This window comes from Hemitrygon akajei, unplaced genomic scaffold (genome assembly GCF_048418815.1).
Source record: "Hemitrygon akajei unplaced genomic scaffold, sHemAka1.3 Scf000069, whole genome shotgun sequence".
NCBI lineage: Eukaryota > Metazoa > Chordata > Chondrichthyes > Myliobatiformes > Dasyatidae > Hemitrygon > Hemitrygon akajei.
Window position 1 is genome coordinate 285,134 of NW_027331955.1, and position 23,085 is coordinate 308,218.

At 45.2% G+C, this 23,085-nt stretch overlaps 2 protein-coding genes across 3 annotated transcripts in view; both read left to right on the forward strand.

Annotated features, from left to right (window-relative positions):
* The window catches only part of LOC140722104 (NACHT, LRR and PYD domains-containing protein 3-like), a 421,136-nt gene that overhangs the window by 110,015 nt on the left and 288,036 nt on the right, over positions 1 to 23,085 (forward strand). The gene's annotated exons all lie outside the window — the stretch shown is intronic.
* Positions 4,150 to 22,050, forward strand: LOC140722077 (uncharacterized). Its single transcript, XM_073036874.1, has 4 exons — positions 4,150 to 4,221; positions 7,935 to 8,107; positions 9,299 to 9,476; positions 20,418 to 22,050. The coding sequence occupies exon 4, from the start codon at positions 20,827 to 20,829 to the stop codon at positions 22,048 to 22,050; it is 1,224 nt and encodes a 407-aa protein (XP_072892975.1). The 5' UTR covers positions 4,150 to 4,221; positions 7,935 to 8,107; positions 9,299 to 9,476; positions 20,418 to 20,826.

Here is a 23,085-nt window from a genome sequence, read left to right on the forward strand (position 1 = left end):
ACTAAGAGCCGGGTTTCTACACAGAACACAGAACCGGAACCCCTCCTTGGGAACAGGACTTAGGGCCGGGGATCTATACAGAGTCAGGACCCCTCCTAAGGCCGGGACTCTTTCCTTGATGGACACTAAACACAGGGACACAAAGAGACAGATCCAAACTCAGCAATAGATACCTCCATATTTTGGCATGGCGAGGCTCCAGTCTCACTCCGGCGGTTGAACATGACGGCGATACAGGCAAGGACGCAGGCGAGGTTACAGGCAAGATAGCAGGCGAAGGAAACTGACGAAGGTTAGTGCCAAAATAACTGTTGAGGTAAGATGCCAAACTAACTGCCAGAATTTCAGAAGTGCAGGGACAGGAAGAAAGGAGAGAACAGTCCAGCAGACTGAAGATGAATCCCAAAGCTATTTATGGAGCCAGCACAAAACGAGAATCACTACCTGCGTCTCAATATCACCAAGACCAAGGAGAAGGTGGTGGACTTTAGGAGATCTAGGCCTCATATGGAGCCAGTGATCATTAATGGAGAATGTGTGGAGCAGGTTAAGACCTACAAGTATCTGGGAGTACAGTTAGACGAGAAGCTAGACTGGACTGCCAACACAGATGCCTTGTGCAGGAAGGCACAGAGTCGACTGTACTTCCTTAGAAGGTTGGCGTCATTCAATGTCTGCAGTGAGATGCTGAAGATGTTCTATAGGTCAGTTGTGGAGAGCGCCCTCTTCGTTGTGGTGGCGTGTTGGGGAGGAAGCATTAAGAAGAGGGACGCCTCACGTCTTAATAAGCTGGTAAGGAAGGCGGGCTCTGTCGTGGGCAAAGTACTGGAGAGTTTAACATCGGTAGCTGAGCGAAAGGCGCTGAGTAGGCTATGGTCAATTATGTATTATGACCATGTATTTATGATCAAACCCTGAACATCCTCTACATAGCACCATCCAGAGACAGAGAAGCAGTTTCAGCGACAGGTTACTATCGATGCAATGCTCCTCAGACAGGATGAAGAGGTCAATACTCCCCAATGCCATTAGGCTTTACAATTCAACTGCCAGGACTTAAGAACTTTTTTTAAAGCTATTATTAATGCTTTTTGAGTTAGTGATTTAGATGCATATCATATTATTACTGAGTTAAGTATTGTATGTAATTAGTTTTTGCTACAACAAGTGTATGGGACATTGGAAAAAAAGGCTGAATTTCCCTATGGGGATGAATAAAGTATCTATCTATCTATCTATCTATCTATCTATCTATCTCAATTAAGGCAGCCACTGGACCCAGGGAAAACAGGAAATCCCGGAATGAGGATCGATGAACCGGACCGTGAACCGGAATGCGGTTTTCACGGACCGGACCATGACACTCACTCCAGTACAATCGCATGTTTATTGTGATTCTTTTTCTCAGTTAATCTGAGAGGGGGTAAGTTCAAAGGAGATGTGAGAGGCAAGTTCATTCACACAGAGATTGGTGGGTGTCTGGAATGCCTGGGCTGATGGTAGAGGCAGATATATTAGACACTTTTAAGAGACGCTGAGACAGGCACATAAATGTGAAGAACATGGAGGGAGATGGACATTGTGCAGGCACAAGGAATCAGTTTAGTGGCCATTTGGTTGCTAATTTATTTGGTTGAGCTCAACATGATGGGCCGAACTTTGTTGACGTTCTTTGTTAGGTCAGCAATATTTCAATGTTATTTTCAGTTCGGTGCATTGTTTTACCGTACCGAGCTGCAGAAATCCTTTCAGCATTTTGTCCAACTTTGCCAACCCATTCCTGATTTCCACAAAGGATTCCCACATCACTCCCTGGGACTGGGAGCCTTTACCCATCACCAGGTCTGAGGAAAAGCGGGGAATCCTCTGTCACGGTTTCCTTCTCTGTGAGTTCTGTGATTTCCTGTAAACATGGAAGGTGTTGAGTGATGGACTGAGTGAAAGAGAATGGAGAAGAAATTATCTGCTCAGTGATGAAACGTCTCAGTGACTTTGATCACAGCAACAGTCACTGGGCATCCTCGCCAGCCATTCTGTAAATTACCCGGTTCGGTAATTAGCAGCAAAGCACATGACTGTGGAAATTACAAATCAGAATATTATTAGAGTCACAGAGCCCAGCAGCACTGGAACAGGTTTTTCGGCCCTTCTAGTCAATACGGACCCGTTTTTGTTTTTACTGCCAACAACCTGCATCCACTTCCCATCCATGTCCTTCCCCAAATTTCTCTTTAGTGTCTAACTCGAACCCACATCCACCACTTCCACTGGCAGCTCATTCCACACTCGCACCAACCTCTGAGTGAAGAATCCCCCTTCAGATTCCCCCAAAATATTTCACATTTCACCCTGAGATATCAAGTGTGACAGTGGGAGAGTGGGTCTGGAACCGGAGGAAATAGCAGAGGTACTTAATGAATACTTTACTTCAGTATTCACTATGGAAAAGGATCTTGGTGATTGTAGTGGTGACTTTCAGCAGACTGAAAAGCTTGAGCATGGAGATATTGAGAAAGAGGATGTGCTGCAGCTTTTGGAAAACATCAAGTTGGATAAGTCGCTATGAATATGAACATTTGGAGAGGTATAATATGATTAGTAATAGTCAGCATGACTTTGTGAAGGACAGGTTGTGCCTTACGAGCCCGATTGAATTTTTTGATGATGTGACTAAACACATTGATGAAGAAAGAGCAGTAGATGTAGTGTATATGGATTTCAGCAAGGCATTTGATAAGGTAACCCATGTAAGGCTTATTGAGAAAGTAAGGAGGCATGGGATCCAAGGGGACATTGCTTTGTGGATCCAGAACTGGCTTGCCCACTGAAGGCAAAGAGTGGTTGTAGACGGGTCATATTCTGCATGGAGGCCGGTGACCAGTGGAGAGCCTCAGGGATCTGTTCTGGGACCCTTACTCTTTGTGATTTTTATAAATGACCTGGATCAGGAAGTGGAGGGATGGGTTGGTAAGTTTGCTGATGACACAAAGGTTGGATGTTTTGAGGATAGTGTGGATGGCTGTCAGAGTTTACTGCGGGACATTGATAGGATGCAGAACAGGGCTGAGAAGTGGCAGATGGAGTTCAGCCCAGGTAAGTGTGAAGTTGTTCATTTTAGTCGGTCAAATATGATGGCAGTGAAAATGTCGGGACTGAGATGAGGGGAAATGTCTCCACGCCGAGGGTGGTGAATGTCTGTAAATCCCCAGCACAGAGGGTGTTGAAGACTCGGTGATCGTCCTCACATAAAACAGAGGCTGGCAGATGCGTGGAGACCCAAGGGATCGAGAAAATGAGGATCGGCAGAAGCATGTGGCTGAGATGGGAGAGTAGCCTCCATCTTGCTGATGGTTAAAGGGGCCGAATGGCCTCCTGCTGTTGTTTCTCACTTAATGTTTCAGTGTTCCTGTCCAGTGAGGCTAGAGGAATGTGAATAGAAATGAGTGTTTATAAACATAGACTGATTTAAATGACAAACACCAGGAAATCTGCAGATGCTGGAAATTCAAGCAACACACACAAAATGCTGGTGGAACGCAGCAGGTTAGGCAGCATCTATAGGGAGAAGCGCTGTCCACGTTTCGGAACGTTTCAGGACTGTCGAAGGGTCTCGGCCCGAAGCGTCGACAATGCTTCTCCCTATAGATGCTGCCTGACCTGCTGCGTTCCACCAGCATTTTGTGTGTGTTGACTGATTTAAAAGAAACCTGCTCATTTTCTGTGTGGGTCTGAATTGTGTGTCGGGATGGGAAGTGAATCAAAACTATAACTCTGAGAACTCTGTGACCTGGGGCTGGAGGGAAAGGGATCGGGGAAGATATGGAAGGAAAATCTAAATACGTATGGAAATGATATAGGGAAATAATGAAATAATGTGGGAAATGCGGCGGTGGGTAGGGCAGTATGTGAAGGGCGAGGAACAGTCACCGGTCACATGGGAGACCCTCCAGCGAAACGTCATCATGTTTTACCGCAGATCGGCAGCATTTGCGGGTTTGTTTCCGTGGCCCCGCCCACCACCTGTGACGCAAACGAAGCACATTGCGCATGCTCACAGGCCCGAGCCAGGCAGTGATGTTTTTTTCGTTCTTTGTCTAAGTGGGTCAGCGGTGGATCCGGGTTCGGGTTCGGGTTCGGAATCGGGAGGGGGTCCTCGCCCCCTTGGACGGGGAGCCGGAGACGGATTATTCTCTGCGGGGCAACACCAACGATTTCCCTTCGGTGAGTATTGAAGCCGGTCCCGAGCGGGGAGGTCTGACGTTGAGTGGTGAGTTAACTTTCCCGAACTCAAACAAGAGAAAATCTGCAGATGCTGGAAATGCGAGCAACGCGCACAAAATGCTGGAGGAACTCAGCAGTCCGGGCAGCATCTAGGGGAAGAATACAGTCGACATTACCGGCCGAAACCCTTCGGCAGGACTGGAGAATAAAAGGAGGGGGTGGGGAGGGAGAGAGAAACACAAGGTGATCGGTGAAACCTGAAGGGGGAGGGGATGAACTTTCCCGAACTGGCGGCCTCTCCTCGCTTCCTTCACAGAATCTGCCGGGGTCGGTCCGGGTTGTGAGACCTTCACACCGAACCGTCTGAGATGAGCCGCCGCTCAGCCCCTGTTGTTCTGGTCCTATTAGAAGGATGAAGTAAAACATGTTTCTATCTTGTTACTGACAGAGAATGGTATAATTTGTGTTCCGTGTGTTATCTGAATGTACTTGCCTGTGATGCTGCTACAAGTCAGTGTTTCTCTGTCCCTGTACCTTCCCGTACTTGTGCACTTGGCAATAAATTCAACAGGACCTGAGAAATCTCAGTGAGATTTGATTAGTGATGATCATCTTGGCAGCTCGGTAGGTCGATTGTATGAGACAGTACACTGTTAAATGCAAAACCCTGAACAGTGTTGATAATCAGAGGGATCTTAGACTCCAAGTTCATCGCTCCCTGAAAGAGACTGCACAGATTGATCGGGTGGTTAAGAAGGCAAATGGCATGGTTGTCTTTATCAGTTGAAGCATTGAGTTCAAAAGTCGAGAAGTTGTGTTGCAGCTTTATAAAACTCGTTAAACCACATCTGGAGTGTTTCATTCAGTTCTGGTCGCTCCCATTCTCGGAAGGATATCGGGGCTTTGGAGTGGGCGCAGAAAAGGTTTACCAGGATATTGCCTGGATTAGAGGGCCTGAGTTTTAACGGAAGGTTGGACAAAATTGTGTTGTTTTCTCCGGAGCCGTGCCAGCAGGGGTGAGACTGGATGGACGTTTATAAGATTACCAGAGGATTAGAAGCCATGTCTCAGAAAGGCAGCGTCCATTATCAAGGACCTCCAACACCTAGGGCATGTGGTTTTCTCAATGTTACCAGCAGGTATGGAGGTACAGAAGTCTGAAGGCTCACACTCAGTGATTCAGGAACAGTTTCTTCCCCTCTGCCATCCGATTGCTAAATGGATATTGAACCCTTGAACACTACCTCACATTTAAAATATATAGTATTTCTGTTTGTTGCACGATTTTTAATTTATTCACAGAAACATATAGCACAATACAAGCCCTTCGGCCCACAAAGTTGTGCCGACATGTCCCTACCTTAGGAATTACTATGGTTACCCATAGCCCTCTATTTTTCTAAGCTAGTATTTCTTTATTTTTCTCCAGTGTCTCCAGGTACCTATCCAAAAGACCATATTCTACCCACCTCCACCACCTTGCTGGTAGCCAATTCCACACACTCACCAACCACTCCCTGAGTAAAAAAGCTTATCCGTAACATTTCCTCTGCAACTACTCCCCAGCACCTTAAACCTGTACTGTCTTTTCATAACCATTTCAGACCTGGGAAAAAGTCTCTGACTATGCACACGATCAATGCCTCTCATCATCTTATACACCTCTATCAGGTCGCCTCTGATCCTCCGTTGCGCCAAGTAGAAAAGGCCGAGTTCACTCAAACTATTCTAATAAGGCATGCTCCCCAATCTGTGTAAATATCCTCTGCACCATTTCTATGGTTTCCACATGCTTCGTGTAGTGAGGCAACCAGAATTGAGCACAGTGGGGTGTGACCAGCGTCACATATAGCTGCAACATTACCTCTCGGCTCCTAAATTCAATCCCACGATTGATGAAGGTCAATGTATCATATGCCTTCTTAACCACAGAGTCAGCCTGCGTAGCAACTTTGAGTGTCCTATGGAGTGGGACCCCAGGATCCCTCTGATCCTCCACACTGCCAAGAGTCTTACCATTAATGTTATATTCTGCCATCATGTTTGACCTAACAAAATGAACCACTTCACACTTATCTTGTTTGAACTCCATCTGCCACTTTTCAGCCTATTTTTGCATCCTATCAATGTCCCACTGAAACCTCTGACAGCCCTCTACACTATCCACAACTCCCGCAACCTTTGTGTCATCAGCAAACTTGCTAACCCATCCCTCCACTTCCTCATTCAGGTCATTTATTAAAATCACAAAGAATAAGGGTCCCAGATATGCTGTAAATGATTCAGCTGTTTATTTTTATTATTTTATTTTGGGTTTTTTCCTTCTATAATATGTATTGCATTGAACTGCTGCTGCACAGTTTTCAAATTTCATGACACACACCGGTGATAATAAACCTGATTCTGATTTTGAGTGGACAGACAATCTATTTTTCCTGGGGATTGAAATGTCCAATATATTTACAGTGAGAGGAGATGTAAGCAGCAAGTTTGTTTCTTTACACAGAGTGGTGGGTAGCTGGAAAACTCTGCCTGGGGTGGGAGACCCGACTGGTCACGTGATCCCGTTTGCCCCTCCCATTTAACAGCAGATGGGCAGCGCCTGTGCATCTGTTTCCGAGGCCCTGCCCTCCGGATGATGTGACACTCACTTCGCGCATGTTCACTGTCTCCGGCCGGGCGGTGTTTTCTTTTCCACTCAGTGCTGAAGTGCATCATCTGTGGGATCGAGGGAAGGGTTCTCACCTCCTGGGTGGGGGAGCCAGGGGTCGGGATCACTGTCTGTGGGCCGAAGATATTGCGTTCCCATCGGTGAGTACTGAGACCGATCCCAAGCAGGGAGATCTGATGTTGGCGGTGAGCCCCGAACTGAGGACCAATTACTCATTTATTTTCCGATTATCTGGTCTGGTCAAAAATGTGTAGACTTCACTTAATCTGCATTGAACGATCCAAACCTGGAGCCCAGGCTGTCTATTTCCGCAGAGTTGAAATGGGAGACCCACCAATAGGTCATGTGAGGCTGTTTACCGTCGATCAGCCCTACCCTTCACTTTGTGATGCAAGATGACATGGTGTGTGCTCAGAGTCCCCGGTTGGGTCAGGATGCTTCCTCTATGTTGTGTTGGGGGATCTGACATTGGTCACTGAGTCTCGTTAACTTCCCCCAACTCGCCACGCTTCCTGAGGCTGCTCACATTTGTCCTTGAGCTTTCTGGCTGTTGTGTCTTCTCCCGGGCTGGGGTGGGTGAGAAAGGAGAAGTTCCCAGGTTTTGGGGATCTTTGATTTCACTGCCTGCTTTACCGACGGACTGGGAAGTCTAGGGGGGAGAGTGGTTTCTGTGATGTGCACGTGGCCAAGTGGTTAAGCAATCTGAAGGTCATGAGTTTGAGCCTCAGGCCAGGCAGTGCGTTGTATCCTTGAGCATGGCACTTAACCACACATTGCTCCTGCACGTTTATAGCCCAGATGGATCAAATCACCTAATCCTGTTCCTGTGTCTTATGTATTACCATGACAGAATGATGGCTCCTTCTCATCCCATATTGGTTTGTGATGTGTGAGGGACAATAAAAGATTGTTCACCGAGATTATTATATTTGGCTTCAACGTTTAAATTTCAGTGAGTTTTGTTCTTAGTAACATTAAGCAGAAATGTTTGCTTCTCCTTTTCATTGTTAATGTGCTTCATTATCTCTCTGGTTAATGTTAGACCTGTGGTGAGAGGTTTATTGGAAGAAAAACCCCAACTAGAAGCAAACCATGGCTAAAGATGTGGGAATAGCAACAAGTGAACTGGCCCGAGGACTGAGAGCATGAACTGGAGAGAACAACTCTGAATCAGCTGACTTGGAGTTCCCAGTGAGTCAGTGAGGAGGAAGTTTGGTGAGTCTCATTTACTCAAACTCTGATCCTTTATACATTACATACCTGTACAATAGAAGGTGGGAAATAGTTGGTGAGACTGAATGTGCCCAGAAGAACCATTTATGCCTCTGTCAGACACAGTTGCAATCACACCAGGTCTGGTAATGTGCTTCCAGCAGCCCAGCCCTTTAAAGTCACTCGCATTTTGTGGAAGTCAAATCTGGATAAAGTGGTGGAAATCGGGCAGAATCTCAAGTTGCTGGAGATCTGCACTAAAAACTGAAAATTTTTGAATTCATCCTGACAAAATGTTATTAACCTGAATTGTAAAGATTGTTCCTCTCCCCACAGCTGTTCCTTACATGCTGAGCAGTTTGGTAATTCCAATTTCTTTTTATTACATTCACTCTGGATTGGTTTATGTTTCCTGAAATGTACCGGTTTTAATGTGGAAGTGGAAATGGCTCACTCTGTGATAGTTGAACAATAAAGTAACCACAACCTTTCCTTGCAAATTACCCTGGTGCCAATTAGTTTGTTATTCCTAGAAATGTGTTCAGTACAGTTGTTGTGAACAAGGTTTACAAGAATAATCTCAGGAATGTTCGGCATTATGTATGAGGAGCATTTGATTGTTTTGGACCTGTGCTCAATGGAGTTCAGAGGGACGGTGAGGGTGGTGGGGGATGTTTGGTTAAGTAAACCTACCAAATGCTGAAAAGCCTGGGTACAGTGGACATGGAGAGGATGTTTCCATTAGACTGTGATCTGACAGCACAGTCTCGGAATAAAGAAGCTTCCCTTTAAAACTGAGTGGAGAAAAAAAGTTGGCCAGAAGATGTCTGATCTGTGGAATTTGTTGCCACAGAGGTTGGATGAAGCTGCCATTTGGGTATATTTATGACAGAGATTAACATATTGATGATTGCTGAGTAGCTCAGGGTTACAGGAGGAAGGCAGGAATATGGTGTTGGAATGAAAATCAGCTGTGGTTAAATGGTGGGGTGGACCAGATGGATCGAATCACCTAATTCTGTTCCTGACTGAATGATGGCTCCTCCTTATCTCATATTGACAATAGTGACAATAAAAAAATGTTTACTGAGATCATTATATCAGCCTTCAACATTTTGTTTTTAGTAACATTAACCAGAAATGTTTGGTTCTCCTTTTTATTGTTATTGTACTTCATTGTCTCCCTGGTTAAAGTTAGACCTGCGGTGAGAGGTTTATAAAAAAGAAAAACCCCAACTAGAAGCAAACCACGGCTGAAGATGAGGGAACAGCAACAAGTGAACCAGCCTGAGGACTGAGAGCTTTAACTGGAGAGAACAGCTCTGCCTCAAGAGACTCAGAGATTCCATTGACTCAGTCAGGAGAAAGTTTGGTGAGTCTCATTTACTCAAACACTGCTCCTTTAGACATTACATACCTGTATAAGGGAAGGTGGGAAATAGTTGGAGTGAGACTGAATGTGCCCAGAACAACCAGTTACGCCTCTGTCAGACCCAGTTGCAATCACTCCAGGTCTGGTAATGAGCTTCCAGCAGCACAGCCCTTTAAAACCACTCCTATTCTGTGGAAGTCGAATCCGGATAAATTCACTCACGTACGGTACAAACTCTTTATTCCAAGCACCCGGGGCTTACTTAGTTAATCCCTCAAACAGGAACAGTCTGTGACTGTTCCCACCCAATCCACTAACTGACTAACAATTCCCCTTACACCACAGATATATCCATCCAGATACCCCCACACAAGACAGGCTGGAGCCAAAGATATTTACTACATGACAGGCTGGAGCCCCTAAAGACAAACTACAAAATAGTTTACAAATGGTTTACACACACAGAACAGACTGAAGCTGTCCTATCTCTACATGTGAATGCGCAAGGAGATAAGCATCTTGAAACCCTAGCTAGCTACCCGCAAGAAGAAACATGGCTCAGCACATCAGTTGATCATCAGCAGTTTCTTTCAGAAAAACAGGCTGCTATTGTTTAACGAAGTGTTAGCCATTTTACAGACTTCATCCTTCCCTCCGTTTGATCATTACATTATCAACAATGCAGTAACTTTTTACAGAGAAAGCAACTGACGACAGCATTGACTTATCAGTTGGTAAAGACAGTGTATAACAGTAATTGTAACAGAGATGTGTACAACTATTAGGACATAATGCAGTATCATGCCCCACATATTACCAAACAGGCCTTCAAAGATCACCATTTCGACCCTTCAGTGAACCCGTGTAAATCCTGCCCTACTTTCTTGATGCTGTCAATCTCCTTTGCAGTGTGCTTGGAGAGGGGTGTAATGTTAGTAGATTCCTCAGGGATATAGGTGCAGCATTCTGTGTCAATAACAGCACAGGTTCCCTCTTTCTCAGCTGGGATAAACTCTAAAGCTGTACGATTCTATATGACTGTTTGCCAGATTGCAATCATTTCAGTGGATATTTCTGTTACTTGGGCCTGTGTTTCTGTCAGGGCCCCTGCAGTATTGTGGCCAGCTCCTCAAGTGCTGTATCCAAATTGATTATCTCTCGTGAATTCCTGGCTACTCCATAGGAGAGAAAAGTAATCATCCAAAATCAATCAGTCTCAGTTGTTCCTCTCGGCTGCTGGGCACCTGCAAGTATGGCCAGGATGCATGTTTCCCAGTATAGGAAGTTCAGTTTGATGGGGGCCTGAGACACCATCCCTCAAAACACTGACAGCCACAGTCATCTCTGACTGGACCACAGGTCCTCATCTCACTTCCCCGGATGTTATTTGAGAAAGCCCAGGCTGAGAGTTCCTCACTCTGATTGAGCAGGATTACTGACATTGGAACCATAGATTTACCATGCTGTGGTATTTCAGCACAAACCCAGCAGGCCCCTAGTTCTACCTGTTTGGCATAGGTATGACAGAAAGACAGAAATGTGTTAACATGGGACCCCCGGATGCTGGGGTGAGCCCTCTCAAAGACATAAACAAGAACACCACTAACAACCAATACATTTTCCATTAGTCTGAGAGAGACCTTCTACTCAGTTCCTTCAGTAACATGTTTAGCGCCTAATGATATATCTACCGAGATTGCCCCTTCACTTTCACAGCTGTGGGGGTGGTCGGTAACACCTGATATGGTCCTCTCCACCGAGGTCCAAGATTCCCTTAATCCCAGTTCTTCATCAGGAAAAAAAATCCCAGGTTCCATGGTGCGGAGTAGTTCTCTTCCTTGTCAGCCTGTCATACCTGCGAATGTATGCTTGGAAAATCTTGGTTAGTTGGCATATATATTTCCCCATGTCTTCCCCTCGCGTATGAATATCCAATTTTGCTGGTAGACTTTCTGAGAGCAATGATACACAAGGTCTTAGTCCCCAGGGTGTCCTCATGGGCCGTCCATAAATGATTTCAGCTGGTCACAACCCTGTTTTCCCCTGTGGGGTAACCCTCATGTGGAACTGGGTAACGGAAGGACCTTCAACCAAGTGAGTCCAGTCTCCACTGTTAGTCTGGCCAGTTTACTCTTCAGAGTGCCATTGGCTCTCTCCACTGTGCCAGCGGCCCGAGGGTGGTGTACACAGTGGAATTGTTGCTTGATAGCTAGTTCATTACGTACGCCTTTGTTTACTTTCATCACAAAGTGTGGGTCATTGTCAGAGCTCAGCATCTCTGGCAGGCCATATCTGGGAATTATTTCCCGTAAAAATACCTTCACAACAGTCATAACAGTATTATTGGTAGTTGGAACAGCTTCAACCCATCTACTAAACACATCTATAATATCTAAGCAGTATCTATAGCAATGTACTCTAGGCAATTCAATAAAATCAACTTGTAGACACAAAAATGTCCACCTGGCAAGGGAGTCATACCTGATGTGCAGGGTACAGGTTACCAACCATTCCCTCCTTTCCCAGGTGTGTACAATTATGTATCTAATCGACCAATATTGGTAAAAACTCTGTAGGAACACAAATCTGTCCCACTGGGGAGATCCAAAAAGCTAGGTCGGGGTCTTTGGCACCCCATCTGGGACCACAGTTTTCACTCCTCCTCAGAGGTGTCCCCCTGAGAAGAACAAAACTTGAGGTAGCTGTAGAGTGGTGAGTAAGTTGTTTACAAAGGTAGCATTACTAATGGGGTGGCCAGAGGAAGTCAGGAATCCCCATGTTCCCAGAGAACCCCATAGTCATGTACAATTCCAAATGCATAACGGGAGTCTGTGTAAATGTTCCCACTTTAGTCTGTTGCTGGGATACAGGCACGAGTCAGAACAAACAGCTCAGCCTTCTGGGCGGAGACAGCTGCTTCAAAAGAGGCCTGCTCAATTACTTCACTGTCCGTCACTATCGCATCCTTTTCCTGCTGGATCCACAAAAGAGCTTCCATCCTCAGAAAACGTTGCCTCGGGATTGAGGGGATATTGTTAAATGGATGGGAGAGTCTGACCTTCTTTTGTGGTGATCCAGACAGGGGGCAGTTGGTGCGACAGACTTCTTGGCCTGAAATTGCACAGAGATGGGGTACAGCATCTTGGGATCGGTCAATATTAAAAGGTTGTCTTACCAGATATCCCGTCTTCACCTCAGACTCCCTCCCGTATTGGACTAGACCCAAGGCCATGTCTTGCCAGTCTCCCTCGGTGCTGGAGACTTGTTTCGTTAGGGTGTATGCCAGGAACCCTGGGCTCTTTGGCTTGAACCCAGTGCAAACCCTAATGGTGGTATGGGGAACTACCAGTTCTGTCTGTCACCAAAGGAAATCTGGAAATTCGGCCAGTAATGCAATACCGTCTCATCCTTTAACCTGTCTAATCACCGTGACTGGGAACTTCTGTCCGTCGAGGGGTGCATAATATTGGCTTTCCTCTGTGGCGCACCCTGTAGGGTCAAAGCACAGAGTCACTTGAGGGTCGGCTGCTGGCAGAAGGAGTGGAGTCCAAATTAAGTGCTCTCCACTTGGGGGTCGGAAACTGGGGAAGCTGCTGGTTGTTCACCTGTCAAGGGTGACAGCATTGTCTGTGCAAAGAATCTCGATTTCCAACAGACAGAGCAAGTCTCTCCAGGCTAGATTACACCCCCTGTCTGGTGGTGACTGTAAATGAAACCTCACACTGGCTCCCCTGGAAATCCACCTGCAGTGGCTGGGTACGTGAATACGTACGTTCCATGCCTTCGAACCCTGACAGAGTGATTATAACGTCTGATAGCTGGAATCCCTTTTCCGATACTATTTCCTGATCGAGAGTGGTTGTGGTTGCCCTCATATCAATCATAAATGGAACTGGATTTCCAGCAACTTGCAATATTACATTGGGCTCTTCCTGAGGGTTGGCACACATGGTTGGAATCATCTTCTTGTCAGTTTCTAAACGGGTTGTTGCCCCCACCTGTCCTTTGGTAGGTTTTTGCTCCCATTTCTGTTCCTCAGATATAGCCTGCTCGCGTCCTTCTTCCCGCTGAGCATATTCAGCTTTAATATTATTTCCCATCGGGGTTGATCGGGATTCGAAAGTTGGGTCCAAATGATATGTCAAAGCTCGTCGCATTCGATTTCGATCATTGTCAGGACAATCCATATTATTTGTTTTAATCATGTTGGCTAACTTAGTTGGTAAGCATTGGAGCAGTAGGGCATTGAACTGGGGGGACAGATTCCCATCATTAAAGGCTTGGTCTCCTGTGAAGGTGCCGTAGCAGGCCACAAATCGCTCTCAACAGTCTGGTCCCAATTCCCCAGGCTTAGGTTTGCATTCAGGTACTTTAGTGATGTTTACAGGTTGCTGGAGAGCCCTTTCCAAGGCTTGAATAATCTGGTCTGTCTGTTCATTCTCATTATGGTTTCCCGCCTGTAACTCCTGATAGGTTTCGTATCTCAATTCTGCCTTCCATTTCCATCCCTCAGCAGCTGAGAGAATCATGCAGCAGAGACCGAATAAATCTTGAGGAGTCACATTAAACATTTGTGTAGTACTGTGGACACACTGAGCAAACTGTGCTGGTTTTTCTTTTCTCTCTGGGGCCTGATTCATGATCACTATCATTTCTTGAGGCTTCCAGGGTGCATACACAGGAATCACTGAGGGCTGTCCCTCCTGCTAGTCCTAGGGGGAGCATTTGCTACTGCTGTTCAGGAGGATTTAAGCTAATGTGGCAGGGGGATAGGAACAAGTGCAGAGAGACAGAGGGGTGTAAAATGAGAGTAGAAGCAAAATGTCGTAAGGTGAAAAGTAAAAGTGGCAGGCAGTCAAATCCAGGGACAAAAATCAAAAAGGGCCACTTTTCAACATAATTGTATAAGGGCTAAGAGTGTTGTAAAAACAAGCCTGAAGGTTTTGTGTGTCAATGCAAGGAGCATTCGTAATAAGGTGGATGAATTGAATGTGCAGATAGTTATTAATGAATATGATATAGTTGGGATCACAGAGACATGGCTCCAGGGTGACCAAGGATGGGAGCTCAACATCCAGGGATATTCAATATTCAGGAGGGATAGACAGGAAAGAAAAGGAGGTGGGATAGCGTTGCTGATTAGAGAAGAGATTAACGCAATAGAAAGGAAGGATTAGCCTGGAGGATGTGGAATCGATATGGGTAGAGCTGTGTAACACTAAGGGGCATAAAACACTGGTGGAATTTGTGTACAGGCCACCTAACAGTAGTAGTGAAGTTGGGGATGGCATTAAACAGGAAATTAGAAATGCGTGCAAAAAAGGAACAGCAGTTATAATGGGTGATTTCAATCTACATATAGATTGGGTGAACCAAATTGGTAAGGGTGCTGAGGAAGAGGATTTCTGAGAACGTGTGCGGGATGGTTTTCTGAACCAACATGTCGAGGAACCAACTAGAGAGCAGGCCATTCTAGACTGGGTATTGAGCAATGAGGAAGGGTTAATTAGCAATCTTGTCATGCGAGGCCCCTTGTGTAAGAGTGACCATAATATGGTGGAATTCTTCATTAAGATGGAGAGTGACATAGTTAATTCAGAAACAAAGGTTCTGAACTTAAAGAAGGGTAACTTTGAAGGTATGAGACGTGAATTAGCTAAGCTAGACTGGCAAATGATACTTAAAGGGTTAATGGTGGATATGCAATGACAAGCATTTAAAGATTGCATGGATGAACTACAACAAGTGTTCATCCCAATTTGGCAAAAGAATAAACCAGGGAAGGTAGTGCACCCGTGGCTGACAAGGGAAATTAGGGATAGTAAATTAGCCAGAAAAAGTGGCATAACTGAGAACTGGGAGAAATTCAGAGTCCAGCAGAGGAGGTCAAAGGGCCTAATTAGGAAAGGGAAAAAAGATTATAAAAGAAAGCTGGCAGAGAACATAAAAACTGACTGTAAATCTTTTATAGATATGTGAAAAGAAAAAGATTGGTTAAGACAAATGTAGGTCGCTTACAGTCGGAAACAGGTGAATTTATCATGGGGGACAAGGATATGGCAGACCAAGTGAATAACAAACTTTGGTTCTGTCTTCACTAAGGAGGACATAAATAATCTTCTGGAAATAGTAGGGGACTGAGATGGAGGAACTGAGGGAAATACATGTTAGTAGGGAAGTGGTGTTAGGTAAATTGAAGGGATTAAAGGCAGATAAATCCCCAGGGCAAGATGGTCTTCATCCCAGAGTGCTTAAGGAAGTAGCTCAAGAAATAGTGGATGCATTACTGATAATTTTTCAAAACTCCTTAGATTCTGGATTAGTTCCTGAGGATTGGAAGGTGGCTAATGTGACCCCACTTTTTAAAAAAGGAGGGAGAGAGAAACCGGGGAATTATAGATGGGTTAGCCTGACATTGGCTGTGGGGAACGTGCTAGAGTCGGTTATCAAAGATGTGATAATAGCACATTTGGAAAGAGGTCAAATCATCCGACAAAATCAGCGTGGATTTGTGAAAGGAAAATCATGTCTGATGAATCTTAATAGAATTTTTTGAAGATGTAACTAGTGGAGTGGATGGGGAAAACCAGTAGATGTGGTATATTTGGATTTTCAAAAGGCTTTTGACAAGGTCCCACACAGGAGATTAGTGTGCTAACTTGAGCACACGGTATTGGGGGTATGGTATTGATGTGGATAGAGAATTGGTTGGCAAACAGGAAGCAAAGAGTGGGAATAAACAGGATCTTTTCAGATTGGCAAGCAGTCAGCAGTGGGGTACTGCAAGGATCAGTGCTGGGACCCCAGTTGTTTACAATATATATTAATGATTTAGACGAGGCAATTAAATGCAGGATCTCCAAGATTGTGGATGACACGAAGCTGGGCGGCAGTGTTAGCTGTGAGGAGGATGCTAAGAGGATCCAGGGTGACTTGGCTAGGTTAGGTGAGTGGGCAAATTCAAGGCAGATGCAATTTAATGTGGATAAATGTGACATTATTCACTTTGGCCTACTCCTGCATCTATTTTTTATGTTTCTATGTGTGGAATATTAAAATCTCCCACAATCACAACCTTGTGCTTACTACAAGTATCTGCTATCTCCTTACAAATTTGCTCCTCCAATTCTCGCTCCCGATTAGGTGGTCTATGATACCACTCTATAAGTGTCACTACACCTTTCCCATTCCTCAATTCCACCAAAAAAGGCTCCCTAGACGAGCCCTGTAATCTATCCTGTCAAAGCACTGCTGTAATATTTTCTCAGACAAGCAATGCAACTCCTGCCCCTCCAATTCTATCACACCTGAAGCAACGAAATCCAGGAATATTTAGTTGCCAATCACACCCCTCCTGCTACCATGTTTCTCTAATAAATACAACATCATATTTCCAGTTATCAATCCATGCTCTAAGCTCATCTACATTATCTACCTTTCTTACAATGCTCCTAGCATTAAGATAGATGCATTTAAGAAACTCTCCACCTCTTCCTCTCTGTTTATCCCTAACTGTGCAAACAACTTTATTATCTTTTTTTTCCTTCTTTTTTTCCATCTTCGGTCTGAGCGCTCCTACATCAGGGAGGAAGTTCAAATCAGCTCCGTGTTAAATGTTTAACCATCACGGTGACTGAAGGCAGCTGCAGGTTTATGAGGGACTGTTACTGTCAGATTCTGCAGTTCTTGTGGCTGCTCATCGCACCCGGGACTGAACCCTGGTCACTGAGCATTGGAGGAGTCTGTTCTACCGATGTTAGCCTTAAACTAGACTGGTGTTTAATATTGTGGATCTGTGAAAGATAAATCAGTTCTTTGTCAAATCCCGTGTCTCAGGTACTTACTGTCTCTACCACACTCACAATGTACACAAGAAACGCCACTCGGCCCATCTTGTCCCTGCCCATGTTTCTGTTCCATATCAGTATATGAAAATCTATCCCTGCCGTTCCCGTCTCACTCTCCCTGAGATGACAGGTTGCAACTAGTCACCTCTCCATGGGATAGGAGATTTCCCGTAAATTTCATAGAAACATAGAAATCTACAACACATTACAGATGCTTTGGCCCACATTGCTGTGCCGACCATGTAACTTACTCTAGAAACTGCTTAGAATTACCCTACCACATAGCCACCTATTTTCCTAAGCTCCATGTACCTATCTGAGAGTCTCTTAAAAGACCCTATTGTATCCGGCTCTGTCACTGTTGCTGTCAGTGCATTCCACACACACACCACTCTTTGCTTATAAAAACTTATGAATGACACCTCCCCTGTACCTACTTCCCCCTTGTGTTAGCCATTTCAGCCCTGGGCTGAAATTAATACACCTGCATGATTTTCTCCAGGGTGAATAAGACGATGAGCTCTCTGTGGTTTTGACGTTCTCTCTCTCTCTCTCGATCTCTCTCAGTAAAAGAACCTGCGGTCTCGCAATTCAATGCACCTCTTAAGCCTGACAGCAGACTAGCGAGTGAATCTTCGATGGTGCAGAGTCAGAAACCGAAGTGTTGCCAGCCTGAGTCAGGGGCTCCAGAGAGAGATGGGGTTCAGAGGAGGAGGACGAATAAGACCAGCACGATGTGGTTAAAAGTGAAAGATTAGAAGTATTTGGAAACTGGTTGATCAAAAAAAAAGGTGGTTAATTAAAAAAGGAGGAATTCAGCATTAGTACTCTTTTCCATAGATGCTGCCTTACCTGCTGAGTTCCTCCAGCATTTTGTGCCTGTTGCTTGTTCTACCTCCTCTTGTTCTGGACATTTTTACCCGTGAGAACATGTTTTGTCCCATTTTCTCTGGGTACTTAATGATGGCAAATACCTTTGTCCTGGGCAGCAAGTAGCTTTCACATCCCAAATGTGCCAGGCTCCAATGAGACAGACTACTGCCCTTCCCTTCATATTCATTGGCATTACCATCACTGAGTTCACCACTGTCAGTCATTGGGGGAGGCTTCAGGGGAATACAGAAACTGGTGATACTTGTGTGTATTCTGGTGTTGCAAAAGTTGCTGGAGAATTTGCAAGTGGGAAGAAGTGGAGTGATATTTGAAAATCTGACTTTTTAAAGTGTAATTTAGCAAGCAAACCACATATAGACAATATGCAAAAGCTTTGGTGAGAAAATCCTTCATTACCCATTACAGGCCTGCTACATAGGTTGTGTGAGAGTGCAGATGAACTCGATCAAACCCAGAGGAGATCAAAGTTCCTATCGACCGCGATTTGCCAGCTGTGAAAATGAATATATCTCTATATATAATTCACTGTGCACATGTTGTCACTGGGTAAAAATGCACAGTACAAGATTCATGTGCACACTGGTTATTACAAATTAGAGGGAATATTGGAGGGAAGGAGGGGAGACCAGTGTCCCTGATGCCCTCACCTACAAGATGTGCATCCAGCTTCAGCTTGTAACCCTGCACTTTAAGGTGTTGGATCTTGAAATGGGTGAATTCCAGATCATCCAGCAGTAGGAGGGGGTGATAGATATGACATGAAGAGAGGTGAGTTACACCCAAGGTGCAGGACACAGGAAACTGGGTGAGAGTCAGGAAGGAGAATGAGGTTAAATAGCCATCGCAGAGTACTCCAATGGCCATGCCCGGACAACAACAAGTGGAACACTTTGGAAACTGTTGGGGGGAGGAAAGTCAAAGGGCTGATAAGTGGATTTGTTAGTTAGGGGAACAGAACAACAGGCAACTAATATCTTAGTGGTAAGGCTTACTAGAAGTAGTGTGGGTTGGGGCTGATATGGTTTAAGTAAGTTGTAGGGGGAATGGGAGCCAGAAAGACAGAACAGATAGTGGAGAGGGTGAATTGAATTGACTTTATTATGCACATCCTTCATATGGATGAGGAGTAGAAATATTTACGTAACATTACTGTCTAAATGTGCAATGTGTAATTGAAATTGATTTATAATAATTAGTTTGTATATAGGACAGTCTAGAAAACATAGAAATCAATTAATCAGTCTGATGGCCTGGTGGAAGATGATGTCCCGGAACCTGTTGGTCCTTTTGCTGTGGTACCGTTTCCTGGATGGCAGTGGCAGGAACAGTTTGTGGTTGTGGTGAATTTGGTTCCCGATATCCTTTGGGCCCTTTTTATAAAAAATCCATACCCCTACCATCCAGGCTCCCATCCAAACTTCTTTTAAACGGTGAAACCGAGCTCATATTCACCACTTGTGCTGGCATCTCATTCCAAACTCTCACAACCATTTCAGTAAAGAGCTTTTCCACATGTTCCCATTAAATTTTCACCTTCCCCGCTTACCCCTGACCTCTGGTTGTCATCCCACCCAACCTCAGTGGAAAAAGCTGCTTGCATTTATTTACCCAATCTTCTCCCTCATCATTTTGTATACGTCCAACAAATCCTCAAAGCAATGTATAACTTCCGTGTTTATGTTTAGAACTTTTTTAGGTGTATAAGATGATGAGGGGTATTGATTGTGTGGATAGCCAGAGGATTTTTCCCAGGGCTGAAATGTCTAACACGAGGGAGCAGAGTTTTCAGGTGCTTGGAAATAGATACCAAGGGGGTGTCGGGGTAAGTTTTCTACACAGAGACTGGTGGGTGCATGGAATGCACTGCCGGCTTTTTCGGTGAGAGTGTTTCAGTTACTGTGGGGCCAGGCAGCTCAGTGGGAACAGGGAATAATACCAATGGAGAGAGTCAAACTGAGCTAAGTCACAAATTGGCGATGGCAGAAATGCCCCATTCTTAGAGAGACAGGAAGAACATCAGACAGTTTGATGATCATTACAGATACCAGCACTGTGCCCAGTCAGGAGATAATTTCTCTCACCAACTTAGGTTCAAACTCACTGTAACAGTGTGATGTCAGATCACACCTTGACAACTCAAGTGATCTCATCTGAAATGTTGTCCTACACCCATTGATGGATTTTGTAAATCTTTTTACAGGTTAAAAATGACAAGGAATTTGTCTACGGGAATCCCGAACACAACACACCAGTTTTGCTGTCTCTGTCCAGATACTTAAGAAGAGGAGCAAGAGATTCACACAATCATCCTTCCTGCTCAGACTGTGGGGAGGGATTTACTCGATCATCTGACCGACTGGCACGCCCGTCATTTCAAACAGGTGGGGAACCCATTCATCTGCTCAGACAGTGGGAATAGATACAGTTGGACATTTCATCTGAAGGGACATCACCAAGTTGACACTGGGGCAAGGCCATTCACCTATCCTGTGTGTGGGAAGGGATTCAGTAGGTCTTTCCACCTGTGGACACACCAGTCAGTTCACACTGGGCAGAGACTGGTCATCTGCTGAATTTGTGGGGAAGGATTCACTCGGTCATATGACCTAATGGCTCATCAGCGAGTTCACACCGGGGAGCGGCCATTCACCTGCTCAGACTGTGGGAAGGGATTCATTCAGTCATCCCACCTACAGACACATCAGCGAGTTCACACTGGGGAGAGGCCGTTCACCTGCTCAGACTGTGGGAAGGGATTCATTCAGTCATCCCACCTACAGACACATCAGCGAGTTCACACTGGGGAGAGGCCGTTCACCTGCTCAGACTGTGGGAAGGGATTCACTTGCTCATCTGATCTGAAGAAACATCAGCGAGTTCACACTGGGGAGAGGCCATTCACCTGCTCAGACTGTGGGAAGGGATTCACTCGGTCATCTTTTCTGAAGGTACATCAGAAAGTTCACACTGGGGAGAGGCCGTTCACCTGCTCAGACTGTGGGAAAGGATTCACTCAGTCATTTAAACTGAAAATACATCAGCGAGTTCACACTGGAGAGCGGCCATTCACCTGCTCAGATTGTGGGAAGAGATTCACACAGTCAGCCCAGCTACGAGCACACAGGTCAGTTCACAGTGGGGAGAGGTCGTTTACCTGTTCATACTGTGGGGAGGGATTCATTTTGTCATCTCAGCTACTGAGACACCAGTCAGTTCACACTGGGGAGAGGCTGTTCACCTGCTCAGACTGTGGGAAGGGATTCACTCAGTCATACACCCTACAGGTTCACCAGCGGCTTCACACCGGGGAGCGGCCGTTCACCTGTTCGGACTGTGGGAAGGGATTCACTCAGTCATCTAAACTGAAGGTACATCAGAGAGTTCACACTGGGGAGCGGCCTTTCATCTGCTCAGACTGTGGTAAGGGATTCATTTGCTCATCTGAACTGAAGGTACATTGGAGAGTTCACACTGGAGAGAGGCCGTTCATCTGCTCAGACTGTGGTAAGGGATTCACTTGCTCATCTGAACTGAAGGTACATTGGAGAGTTCACACTGGGGAGCGGCCGTTCATCTGCTCAGATTGTGGGAAGGGATTCATTCAATCATGCAATCTGAAGGTACATCAGCGAGTTCACACTGGGGAACGACCGTTCACCTGCTCAGACTGTGGGAAGGGATTCACTCAGTCATACACCCTACTGGTTCACCAGCGGCTTCACACTGGGGAGCGGCCGTTCACCTGCTCAGACTGTGGGAAGGGATTCACTCAGTCATACACCCTACTGGTTCACCAGCGGCTTCATACTGGGGAGAAGCCATTCACCTGCTGAAGCCTGAATTATACCTCTGCGTAGACGCTATGTGGTTGTGAGCATTTCTACTTCTGAGTTCGTGTGTCTGCGTCGCTCTGCCAAAACGCTAGTTGGTGTTGGGGTTCTGTGCTACTGTGTTGAATTGACTCGTGTTGAGTTGGGAACAATGGCGACTGCTGACTACGTCTTGTTGGAGTTGGAGCTAATCTATGTTGCAGAAGTGTTACTTCTTTCGAAATTACTGCAACGCAGAAAAATGAGAAGTTTTTCCATTACTTTGTGCAGTCTGCGATGTCCAAAGCAATGTTGGTGGAAATTTCTTTGCACGATTTTGATGCCATTTTCAAGTTTTTATTGTCTGCCAATGAAGAGTCGTGCACATGTACATATTTTCTGACTACCTCACCTAACCTCTCCTTGATGTAGTCCACCTTCCAACTTCAAAGCAACAGAAAATGCACAGGAGGAAACTGGCTGCTGCCAAGTGGACCAATCACAGTACCTGCAGTCTGTGTTGCCGTGACGTGTAGCTACATTTTTGGGAATGTGCGCGTTAGGCTACATTAGGCGAAGGACTCTCATGGAGGCGCTACATGGAGTAGGTTGCATTCCAGCTTTGCTCCGTTCATTTTAAATTTACTTACCACCCCTTTAATATCTTTATCAAAGTGTTTATAACACTTTTATATGTTTGAATTTGAATTTTAATCGACTGAAATGGCTTACAGAGGAAGAAGGCAGTGAAAATGGAAAGAAAGAAGATGTCTTTGAACAGCCTAAAAAGTTGCAACTTACTTTACTGGCTATCTAGAATCTTTTGGATGAAGAACTTGATAAAAGATTTATTACCTTGGAATTATGGTTAAAGGAGAGCGAAGGTATATTGGCAACACTTGAAAAGAAGAACGAAAAACAGCAGCGGCAAATTTCAGAGTTTATTAAAGCTGGGAAACAGAGAGATCGCAAATTGAATTCTTTGGAAATGAAATGAAGTTCAACCACTCAAACCCTGGAGCAGAACAAAATCAAGATTACTGATTTGGAGAGTCGAAG